This window comes from Parasteatoda tepidariorum, chromosome 6, assembly GCF_982258835.1.
Source record: "Parasteatoda tepidariorum strain Cologne lab strain chromosome 6, Ptep-v5.0, whole genome shotgun sequence".
Lineage (NCBI taxonomy): Eukaryota > Metazoa > Arthropoda > Arachnida > Araneae > Theridiidae > Parasteatoda > Parasteatoda tepidariorum.
This window is the reverse complement of record NC_141760.1, coordinates 84127878-84140951: the sequence shown is the minus strand read 5'-3', so window position 1 is coordinate 84140951 and position 13074 is coordinate 84127878. Positions and strand designations below refer to the sequence as shown.

Below are 13074 nucleotides of genomic sequence, written 5' to 3'. Positions count from 1 at the left end.
TATGTGTACATTTTTAATGTAGTAAAAAGACACACAGAATGCAACAGGTAAGAAATTGCACCCAGCTGTTTCACCAGAAGTTTTTAAATAGAGTTTTTATAAAACTTTTATGAGAACCTAACATACCCATTTGTCTATATTAGCTTTATTACATCTGCTAAAACTATTTAAGTAGCGGTTGACAAATTTCTTTTAAATCTCATTCTTAAAATTATAGGATATTGACTTTGGTACCATTAGGAAAGCAGATTTCAGTAAAAACGGAAATGGTGTAGTGGTTTGAGGGTATGATATGGACTGTGCAAAGCATCACCAATTTCAAAACAAATCATTCATTTTCTAATTTATCAGCCAAAAAAAGCAATGAGTTCAAGCCTATTTAATATTTTAATGAGAGGGTTTAGCATAGTGATACTTTGCAATGATTAAAATGCTTCTTAAACAAAATATTGATAAGATACACAAGGTCTTTAGTTTAATGTGAATAAGCATTTTTCTAATTCTCCTCTTATTAGATGTTAAGATCACATTTTAAGTCACCAATAATATATACATATACCAATAATTTATATGAAGTACATAATAATTATAATATAAACTCTAAAATAATACATACTCTATATATTAATATACATAGAGTAGCATGTCAGTAATCCAGAGGTGTCAATTATAAATATCAATACTATATTTAGAGAGAGATTATAACATTTAAAGTTATCAATAATATATATAGAGTAGCATATTAATGATATATATAGAGAGAGAATTATCTATAATATATATAGAGAACAATATTTGAGGTTATCAGTAATTTATACTTCCTCACAGTTATGAACTGTTTCTGAATATATTTGGAATAAAAAATGAAATTACCTGTGTTGATGTGCTAAAACCATTTACTAATGAATAAACAATAGTTGTGTGTCCTGGGCTTAAGGCAACAGCTCCTCCGGATACTGGGTGAATTGCTATGACATTTTTGGAGCTAGACCATGTTCCACCATGACCTAATTATTAAGAGTATGGTAAAGTAATCATCACAGCATAATTAACATAAAAAAATATAAAGTGAGGACAACATAATTAAGGAATCATATTTTATTACTAGATTAAAGAATATCAAGAAACTACAACATAAATACTCAAAATGTCTTAATTTAAAAGCAAAAACTTACTAAATTTACAAAAGATAACTAGAAATAATTATAAATTAATTTTCTCTGTACAAATAATCAAACTTGATTATTTTGTAGACATGCCACTGAACGCAAACTAGAATAATGTTTCTTTAATACTTACATTGTTTTAATTCACGATTTAAACTTTAAACATGACATGATATAGTTTGAACATAATTGTTTAATGAAGTGCTGTATTATATATTCTTAGATGATTTCAAGAGGAAACTAAATTGACTTAAATTAATAATATGATAGAAATGAGGAATAAATATAAAGCAGAAATCAGCTTATGAGTCCGAGTATGAAATGCACATCACCTTACGAGTCTAAATATTTAGTGTAAATCATCTTAGTCAAAATATCAAGTGCAAATCAGCTTAAGTTTAAATATCAAGTGCAAATCAGCTTAAGTTTAAATACCAAGTGCAAATCAGCTTAAGTTTAAATATCAAGTGCAAATAAGCTTATGAGTCTAAATCAGCATAGAAATGTACAATAAGTAAATAAATAGAATAAGAGACAAAACAACTCAAGAATGTAATTACCTTCTTTAGTTACCAAGGGGCTGCCAAAGCACACAACATCACCAACAGTAAGATGAACATCATTAGGATCGATAGCTGAACCAGTTACAAGCTTAATATAATCAGGAGGGATAGATGACTGAGAATCCCAAACCTAAAGATGAAATTCAAAATATTTTTTAATGATATTTAACAGTAATAAAACAGTTTCAAAAGTATCTTCCATAGAATGTGAAAAATATACTAAAAATGATTGTACACATTAATTACCCTTAAACAAGGTGAATGGACAGTAAAAAGTAACACTTACTTTTAAAACAATAAAACCAGCCTTGACAATTTGAATGCTCAGGGTGTTATTTGCAGCTCCGGAAGACACTCGTGCTGAATTAAGTCTGAAAAAATAAACTTTATAAGCAATTTGCCTGAATAATTCTCACAAAAATATTCACCTTAGCTTTTTACTTATTAAAATCTGACACATTGATTTTTAAATATTTTAATTTCCAACTATATTTCTTTCATTAAAATTCCAATGCCTTTATAACATGTAAAAATAATAATCAATTTTCCAGTTTTTATTAACATATTTTCCTAGATATAGTTAAACACTATGATGCATAAGATATGAATCAGCATAAACATAAGTAAAAAAAAAAAGCCAACCTGCTGGTTCTGTATTGAAGTTCAGAGCTGACAGCATCAAAAACTTGACCAATATTATTATGATATGTTACTTTAAATGGAATTATAAATCCAACAGGCAATATATTTAAATGCCAATCTTTAGTTCTTATCATTCCTGTAGGTTTTAACATCATGTATGCTTTCTCTTCAACCTAAAAAAAATATAGGTTAAAAATCCAACTTTATACATCAACATATGACATCATAAATGGGATAAAATATTTAATAATCAGATTTGCTCAAATTAAATAAATTTTGTTCTATATAAATTTCAAAAGTCTAACAGAATGGATAAAAAAATTGCAATTACTTTACTTGAAATAATTATCTAAACACAGTGAAAAACACATGGGTGGAGAAAAAAACTAACTGTTAACTGGATTTTAAGCATTTTCTTAAACAATGCAAGTTTAAAATGTAACTAAATTTAGCAATTATTAAAGACCAATTATTTTACTTATATATCTCCTTTTATATTTTAACAAACATAAGACAAATGATTTGATTGATTGGATGAAAAAATTTAATCGTATAAGAGCTAAAAAAAATGATATTATTCTGATATAAATTATGAATTCACAAAAACAAAATTAAATCTTTCCGTAAACTATGTCTCACAAAAAAAGGGGGAAAAAAAGAAAAAGAACAATAATAATAAAGAGAAAAAGAAGAAAATACAGCTCAATCTCGTAACGTCGGTTTATGCAATTACCAAAGTCTCAAAAAAATCCAAATATGTTAATAATCTTACTAAATTACTAGCTAAATCTAAAATAAAAAAATGTAAACGTGAAAAGAAAAAAAAATCACAAAAGAACAGAAAACCAAATTGAAAAATCTGTATGAAAATTTAATTACTTAGATGACTTTTGTTTTGTTTATTAACAGAAAAAAAATTTGAGATGAGGATTAAGCATTTATTTTATAAACAGTAAATAATTACCTTAACTACAACAGATAAACGTTGAGTGACACCAAATTCTTCTACAGCAGTTACTAATAGAATAGCAGACCCAGTCTTTGATGAAGCAACTAAGTTTCCTGTTTCATCCACTTTAACAAGTGAAGTATCAGATGTTTTGCTTTCAGTCGGTGAGAGTTTATAAGTTATTTTAGCCTCACCAAACCTAACAAGAAAACATTGCACACATAGTAAAAAACATTAAAAAACAGTACTATAACAGGGCTGTAAGTTTAACTTAAATTTATCTTCTTAATAAATGTATATAAATAAATTTTTGCATACAAAATTATTGCTAAATAAAATGTCAAAAAAGTTTTTTTACAAATTGAATTTCCCCATTAAAAAAAAATTAGGAAATCGAGCTTCTAATTTTTATATTTTTTACAATTTTTTATTTTAAACCAAGATTTGTTGAAATGATAGAAAATTAGCAGCAGCTCAATCAGGGTGCGTAGCCAAATCTTTGAATCAAAAATAAGCACTTTTTAAAAACTTTTCAAGCACTTTACAAAAATTTTTAAGCACTCAAAAAATTCATATTCAATCAATGATATTATTGAAAAACAAAAACTTTTTATAAACAGTTTTAGCGTTTAAAAAAAAACCAAAAAAAAAAACAAAAAACGGGCGTAAATCGAAACAATCAGTACTTTCCCACATCACCGAGTGAATTCAACTTGACCCTGAACTCAGAACAAAAGTACTCTTATCCCCTACGCCAAAAAAAAAAGTGTTAGAAGTAAAATAAAATAAACAAGAACAAAATTAAAAAAAATTAAAAAGAAAAACATTTCATAAGGATCTGATATTCTTTATCCGAATTGGAGCACTCGGGTTACGGTTTAAAGTGTGCGCGCATGCACAAGTCATAACGTGGGTACGACATGAAGTCCGCATGAATGATTACGTAGCAAACTCCCCATTTTTCGTGAAATGCATGGGATCCATCAGATATCACTCAAGGGAGAAGAAAAAAATTTCAGAAGAAAAGCACTTTTTAAAAATGCCAGCTGAAAAAAAGCACCTTTAAAAGCTTTTAAAAACGAAATCCCCAAAAAAGCACCTTTAAGTACTTTTTACAAATGCTACGCACCCTGTCAATACCTCTGTTAACACCATGTTTTACATATAGATCTCAAACATTTATAACAAGAAAAGAAATAGATTAAAATCTCTAACATTAATTGACCAGAATTTGATTCTAAAAATAATTAAAAACAAATTTTTTATTAAATAAATTAGACAGCAGGGTGGAGCAAAAGTTTCGTTAATAAAAAAGCACTACCTCCCAAAAGTTGCATATTGACTAGTATATCGCAGGTAAATTTTAGATTTTTTATGCATCAAAATCTTTAAACTCTGACAGCAAGTCATTAAGAAATTCTCGACCTATGGACAAGAGTTTTGTCAACTATGAACACCTTTCAATAATAATTTTTAACAGATTGAAGAAAATGTTTTAGAAATGAGAGAGTGTGACACTTCTGATCTCAATACAGATCAAAAGTATTGAATGAATGTAATACAAGCAGTTTCTTACAAATTATATCCACAAAATCTGGTGTGGAAAAGCCCGGGGAAACTTTCGAATATGAGATAGTTTACTACGCTAAACAAATTCCTTTGAGTTTATATAAGTAACTTTGATTTATCGACCAACTTAATGGAATTAGCTTCTTCTATGCTGAAATGTGTTTTTATGTCAAATTTAAATCATCCATCAATGCTACATCTGTGAAGCTATAGCATACTCTTTAGTTTTCTCTAGCTTGTTTACTTTTGGTTGCATCTTTATAAGTCTCACAATAGCATCATTATGAAAAATATTTCATTCAATACTCAAGTTCGGAGTGGTAATTTGTTTTCATAGAACAAGTTTTGAAAATTTGATTGTATATGAAAAATTTCAAAATTTTAAGGTTTTTGTGGAAAATGAATGTTGCATAAAAATTCTGAAAAAATTCATGAATGATGTACTAATCCATATAGAACTTTTGGTAGGTAGTGCTTTTCAATTATTGAAAACTTCTTTTGTTTTTGTTGTTCCACCCTATTACCAGTTTTAATAAGGGGGGGGGAATTTTCAGAAGAAATAAAAACTTACCTGTTGCAGTTCAGTTTAAGCTGTGAGTTCGGAGACATCAAAATCATTCCATCATCAACTTCTGGATTTGTTAATCTTAACCTTTTAAAGACCTAAGTACAAAAAAAATTACAGCTTAACTAGATATTAAGATTTTATGATTAAGATGTGCACAGGAAAAATGTACAGACATTTAACCCAGCTAAAATAATAGTAATAAAACAAAAGACTACTGAAATATAAAGTATTATGAAAACATGTCAGTGAAACCACAGAAAAGTAGACATCCTCAGGGCCAAGAAAATTGCTTGCTTAGGAGTAGTGTCCAAAAAGAGGGATGTCATGCTAACTAAGAAATCTAATACTGTAAACTATTTAAACTAAATTAATATGACAGTTAAATAAATTCATAATTAGAAACATATAAATATTTATTTAAACTAAGTAAAATCATTATGATTAAAATTCAAAGAAAAATAAAATAATGAACTTAGCCTCACATATTGTATTTTACAATGATTAAACGAAGATAAATCTAATCAGTTTTCAATGAATAATTTAATCGCATCAGATGCATTTTAAATTCGTTAAACAGTTTACAGTCAAATTTATCATTTTTGGAGTATCTTAACATCATGTAACGATTTTAACTTAGTTTCTTTTGCAAGCTGAACAAGAACACAAGTTTCGTCTCTATCATAGTCGAAATCATTATTTATGATTATTTCTACAATTGTGCTCTTCCTTATATTTGGATGTTTTTTACACAAGAGTTTAGACGTAGCAGAAATCAATATTGTGCAAAATGAAAACTTTTTTACAGTACAATCATAATTCAATGTAGTGACATGGTATCAAATCAAATTTTTGTTCAATCAATCAATAATGTTTGAACAATCATTGAAAATCCATTAGCAAGTTAATGAATGGTTATGAATTTAATTCGTAATATGAAATATCATCTGACAGAATGATACACCACAGTCAGTGGCCAAGTGGTACAAATTCACTCTCCAACGCCACAGATTCTCGGACTGGACAAGGCTGACTTAGCCTTTCATTCCTTCAGTGGGCTGATAAAATGAGAACCAAACAAGATTGGGAAGTAAACACTGGGGATTCTGTGTTTGCCTGACCATCCTACCAAAACATTTGCTCCTGCACACCAAAATAAGAAAACTGGGATGGGCACAGTAGGCCTTCCTTGGGCACCATTAAGTTTGGCTTAGTATGATACAAAGATTGTGGACACATCTATCTGGAAGACTTCTGATGCCATTGAACACTTGAAAAAAAGTAATTATTTTATGTACCAATACAGTCATGCAAATTGTTTCTTCTTCCAAGATGACACTTGAACAATCTCTAGTTTCTTTTTCTTCTATTCTGCCACATAAAATTAAGAGGCATTTATCTTGAACAGATTTATAAATATTTTCTTGGATATAGATCAAGCTTGGTGAAGATAGCGCACTGTCAGCAGTAGGGAGAGAATATTTAAAGGTTTATTCATAGAAAACTGTCAAGGATTTAGAAAATTTTTCTTGGTCAGAGATGTTTGCAAGCTAAAGTAATGTTTAACAGTATTATATTAGAAGTTTAAACAAAAATATTCACTTCCCTATAATATTTTTATAAGAAACAAAAACTTTTCATTTTAATAACTAACAAATTAAAAAATAAAAATACTGTAAAAAATATATATAAATTATAGCAGCAAATAAGATAGAGCAAACAAAATAAAAAAGCAGGACATTTATTTATCAGGGATGAGATTAGCCAAAAGGCAAAAAAGCTGAATTTCCATGATATTAAATTTTACGCAAGCGCAACCCTTTCATAATAAATTCCAGACAGTTTAAGGTAATAAATAATGTGTTGACATACAATTGTGTACTAATCTATTATTATATAAATGATTACATTGCTACTTAACATTTAGTGAAAATAAAAATTACCAATTGAAAAAATAAAGCTGGAAATTATATTTTTCCTCAGTGCACATAAGAGACAATTATTACTTGAAAAACTACCTGGTTTAGCAAATTAAAACTACTGAGAGTATACATTAATATTTCATTTCTTTTAATAAATACTGTTATGTGATTTATAGCAAATATATCAGTAACATTACTTTTTAAATTATATTGGAAAAAAAAACTTTAACAATGGACCGAATCATTATGTTCATATTATAGTCTACTCTAATCTAACTAGAGCCCTTTGAGACATATCAATAACAGTGAAGTAGAAATATTTACTAACTCCTTAACATACAAAAATTGCTATTTTAGTTTGAAAAATTACATGACAATCAGCAACTGTTTAGATAATTGTTTTTTATTTGATAAGAATTTTGCCTTTTATAGCATAAATAACAGCAATTATAAATAAAATTTTGATGATGAGTTAATTAACTCTTTTTCCAAAAAAAAAGAATTAAATTAAATCCCTTTTTAAGTGATTGCTTTTGTTTACTATATTTAGTCGTTAGTCCATCTTCAAACATCTTGTGACAAATCCTATTTTTTCTTCTTTGCAAGCACAGAATGTAAGTTTTGAATATATTCCCTTCCAGTTTCTCTGATGTTGTAACACTTACATATACTAATAATTGTCATTAGAAAAAACAGTCACCTTTATAGTAACTAATTAAAAAAAAATTTACTTCTTACAAGAATTGCGATAGTTGATCTTAAAATTGCGTGAATAAGAATATCAATTATGGATTTTGAAATTACATGAATATGAAACTAGATATACGATTTTGAAAATGAGGAAATACAAACTGGGATATAGAATTTTTAAAACGCGTAAATACAAATCACGATTCATAATTTTTAGATCGCGTAAATACGAATCATGATGCATAATTTTTAGATTGCATAAATAAGAATGATGCATAATTTTTAGAATGCGTGAATGTGATTCACAATGCCTTATTTTAAATTTACGTATAAATACGAAAATTAATGTTTGATATTATAAACCGCATGAGCAAATCAAGACATTAATTTTAAACTTGCGTGAATACGAATCGCTACATAGGTTTTTAAAAAGGCGTAAATACGAATCACAATATCGGATTTTTAAATCTCGTAAATAAGAATCGCAACTTACAATATTCAAATCGCGTGAATAAGAATCGCAACGCGCAAATATGAAAAGCTACGTTTGATATTAAAATCGTGTGAATAAGAATCGAGATATTTGCAGATTCCAGGCTTGGGACCTCTAAAAGGCTTGTCAGAAGCAGCGTCGTTTGAACTACAAAAATCGGATCTATCTGGAGGGCGGGTAAAAATTCGGAAAATCTTATCTGCTGCGTGTAAAAGGGGAGAAAATAGCTATAATAAGTAACAATGAGAAAGGATTGGTAGCTATGTAGTGTGAATTTTCTGTTTCTTTTTGAAAATCGATGAATTTTCTGAAAAAGCGGAATACTTATAAAAAAAAAGGGAAATTTTTAGAAAAATCTGAATTTTTGATTAAAAAAAACTGAAATTTAAGAGATAAAAGTGAAAAAAGCGGAAATCCGCTAAAAAGCGGAAAAATCTCATCCCTGATTTATACATATTCTCCCATACATTCTAGATATTCTTAATTGGTAGAAAATTATCGATTGAAAAAACATACAAGAAATTGTTAAATTTAACCAAATTTTTGTAAATAAATTCTATTTGTAAAAATGTGTTGCCTGCTTTCATTGATATTAAATTAAGCTAAGGTTGATACTTAACATATCATGGATATATTCTTCTCTTGTGACAAAGTTGAATTTATGTATTTAATTTTTCCTTGAAAGTTTACAAGAAAATATTTAACAATTTAAAAATAAACATATAAGAATGTTATTGATTACAAATATGTATTTCTTTTCCTTTAAGCATATGATTAATCTGTCACTGCAAATTACATAAATATATTATTACAGAGAAAAACATAATGAAAATAAAAAAAATTACTTGAATTTGTATTTCACTACTTAGAACTTGAGGACCACCAAAAAATGAAGGAGATCTTTCTTTAGGAATAGTGACCTCCACGTGTACTGTAACTAAACCATCTTGGTGTGCATGCAGATTAACACGGAAATTATTTTCAGGTGATTCTTGAAGACCAACCTAGAGGAAGCAAATTCATTTATTTTTAAATAGAAATTTAACCTAGCAACAACAACACACAAAAAAAGAAAAGAAACTAGCATAATCAACTCAATTTTTTCTTTTAGCATAAAAAGTAAATTGCATGCAGTTTATAATATCAGTGGCAAGAAAGAAAAAAAACATTTTAAAATCTACAACTCAGAAACAAATCACCATGAAAATTAGAAAGAATTAGAATACAGCATTTCTGGCAACAGCTTTTTCAAAGATCAAAAAAATTTTTTTCTTCTTTTTTTACAGACTGTTTAAATATTCTCAAGGTCGCTTATTTAAAAGGCTCAGTTCCATTCAATAATAGATATTGTGGTAAAGTTTTTATTACAACAGAATTATTTTGAATAGATCATTAAATGTTTCAAAGTAATCAAGATATTCTCAAAAACAATATTTTGTAATTCTAATTCTAAAACACAAAACATTCGCTGTGATTTTAAAGGTAAAGTTGAATGGAAAAAAAATTACACTTACAACAATATCATAGATTGATAATTAATTTTAAGATTATAAAAGATAGAAAAGATACATTTTGCTTTGAGCATATAATTCATAAAGTATAGAAATCGAATTTTGATATCATTTTCATTATGAAGTTAGTTTTCAGACCTAAACATTGTTTTAAGAGCTTTCTCAGAATACAATGGCATTAATAGCCTTGAAAAAAATTATATTATCCAAAGAGATAGAGTATACTTTGAGCTAAGTAAACTAAAGTGAAAACAATGTCAATAAAGTTCAGTATACTACATTTCATTATACTTTATACTTACAGGATTATACATATTGAATATGGAGGCAACTTTATCATTACTGACAGTCCATTTAAAATAAGCAGGAGGTACAGCATTACCAAAAGCAAATGGGTTTAAATGTTCTGTAAGACCAGTTGCATAAATAGGCATCTGCAAATAATAATGAACAGATATTTTAGTTCATATTTTTTAATAAACAAAAAGCTAATAAAGGTGTATTAGAAAATTGAGTTTCTCACTTTGTGAAATATTTTAAAAATATAATATTATTTAATGATAGTTTGCTTTAAATTATTATTTTAAATTTTAAAAAAATATTAATGGCATATATGTATGAAAAATAAGTTATTTTTCTTTTTTATCTATTATTTTACAGATATTTTCAATAAATAGCTTAATATATAAAAAGTATAATGCAAAGAAATCACAATATGTCTGTCGTTTGATTTGAACGCCCTTTGATTTGAACAGGCTGTTTGGTATAAAAACATTTAAATAATCCTATCCTACAAATCTTTACATAATTTAAAAATGATACATATAGTAAAAAAAAATAATATGATTTGGTGGTAAAAGTTGTGATTAAATTAAAATAATTATAATAATAAAAAATTCATTAAATTAAACACACTTTCAAAATCGCCCAATTTTTTTTAAAAAGGAGAACAAAAAATTTAAGTTATTAAAACAAACGCAATTATTTCTCAATAGTATTGAATAAAATATTAAATTATATGAAAGCAATCTTTATATATCATGAAATAACACACAAAGAAAAAAAATATATTATCCATTGGAATTAAAAATAAACTAAATTTTTGAAAAAATTCATGTAAAGTAAAAATACATTTTCAAAATCACTTTTTTTAGGAAAGTAAAATATAAATTAACTTATATAACCCAATGTATAATTTATCAAAAATATTAAATAACTTAAATGCAACTGAAAAAATCATTTACTCTTCTCAAATTAGATGAGATTTTCAGATAAAACAAAACTTTTTTACAATTATTTAGCCAAAATATTATCACATGAATTCCAATATAAAATTAACAAATAACAAATTTTTAAATTGGCATTGTGAAAACTATGTACAAGTCGCACTTTAATAAAACTTAATGCTTAAAAAGAAATAAGTTTTCCGAGTTTATGAAGCACTTATTGAATTGACTAGAAAAAAGAACGATAAGCATCAACTGATTTATGCAGTAAAAATACAAACTAGATCATAAATATTATTGCAAATAAAGATGTCCTTATACTAAACCAATTCAGGCAACGTTTATAATAGAAGTTCAGAAATATGCAATGATCAAACTGTTGAAATTAACTTATAAAGTAGCAGACATTCGACGCCTGGGATTTAGGGAAACAGAACACTTGTTAAGAAAGAAAAATTTACCTCCGTTCCAGCAACCATTCTTGATAATGGTGCATGAATCTTTACTTCTTTTAGTGAAACACATGTCACAATTATTTTATCCTAAATAAAGAAACAGTCATAAATTTAATGCTTCATACATTTATAAATTCATAAGATTATTTTCAAACCATAATTAAATGGAGTACTTACCTCAGAAAACACAATTGTTTCACCTTTCTTATCTTGACCATACGATTTTGCTATCAAAGTTGTTTCTCCCACTTTTTTGGCTTCCACAATACCAGCTTCTGAGACAACAGCAATATCCTTATTGTCAATGATGAATTCTATATTCATTTGTGGATGAGGACCTCCAGAACATAATACCTATAAAATAGTCAACAAAAATTAAAACTTGAACATGAGTAATATTGTTACTTAGGTGATCTTAAGATAAGAAGATATGATGATAAATTTAACAGGTAAATAACAAGTTTAACGGGGGGGAAATGCTAATGTGAAATTGTTGGGATGTTTTAAGATACTGATAAGTTTTAACTATAACAGTTTTGTTTTTATGAAAAACAAAACTTTTTCCTATTCAAAAATTACTTTATTCAGTATATATACAGAAATGCCACATTTCTGGCACAAGTACGAACATCAGACACTAAGTAGTTGATCATACAATTATATTGGACCAATAATAAATCTTCTAAAACATAGTTTATAAATTTTTTACCAAAGGAAAAAGAGAAACCTTGCAAAACTCAAGAGATTGAGATATTTAAAAATGAATCAAGTGCTCATAAATATTACTTTATATAGATAAAACATGAAGGAAAGATTTATGTAATATAGTCCAAATCGAAGAAAGTTTATGTCTGGAAAAACTCATGAGCTTTTCATGTTCAAAACAGGTGTCTGATTAAGAATAAGGTTTAAAAAAAAATATTATAAAAACTATGATATTAGAAAGTACTGACATCAGAGGTTTGGTAGTTATGTGAAATTGGATGAAAACTTGGTTTCAAACAAAGCTGAAACTTTTAACAGAAAATTAAAATCTAGCAAAGTCACACTGATAAGAAGGTTCAAAAATGGCAAGACAATGGCAATGGTAAAACAGATCTATAACAGCAATAAGTAAATGAGACATAAGTTCAGGCATACAGATAGGAGATTCAGTTCTCTGTTATCACACAATTGGTAATGGAATCAATATGTTAAGACAAAAACAACTAATGATGAAAAGTTTAAGTCTGTAAGAACTCAGAAAAATCTGATGATAAAAAAAAGAAAATTCTGCCACTTAAAAATACTAGTGAAATAAACAAAATCAAATAAAATTTTCTT

The 13074-nt window shown here is 27.2% G+C and overlaps 1 protein-coding gene across 1 annotated transcript in view; it reads right to left on the bottom strand.

Annotated features, from left to right (window-relative positions):
• Window positions 1–13074, bottom strand: part of Gp210 (nucleoporin 210) — a 66094-nt gene that overhangs the window by 9533 nt on the left and 43487 nt on the right. Inside the window, exons 29-38 of the mRNA XM_043041779.3 lie at window positions 11929–12105; window positions 11758–11838; window positions 10373–10504; window positions 9405–9563; window positions 5461–5552; window positions 3336–3519; window positions 2372–2544; window positions 2016–2100; window positions 1727–1859; window positions 874–1007 (exon numbers count right to left, since the gene is read on the bottom strand). Of these exons, the coding sequence (XP_042897713.2) occupies window positions 874–1007; window positions 1727–1859; window positions 2016–2100; window positions 2372–2544; window positions 3336–3519; window positions 5461–5552; window positions 9405–9563; window positions 10373–10504; window positions 11758–11838; window positions 11929–12105 (1350 nt within the window). The remainder of the gene's footprint in view (window positions 1–873; window positions 1008–1726; window positions 1860–2015; window positions 2101–2371; window positions 2545–3335; window positions 3520–5460; window positions 5553–9404; window positions 9564–10372; window positions 10505–11757; window positions 11839–11928; window positions 12106–13074) is intronic.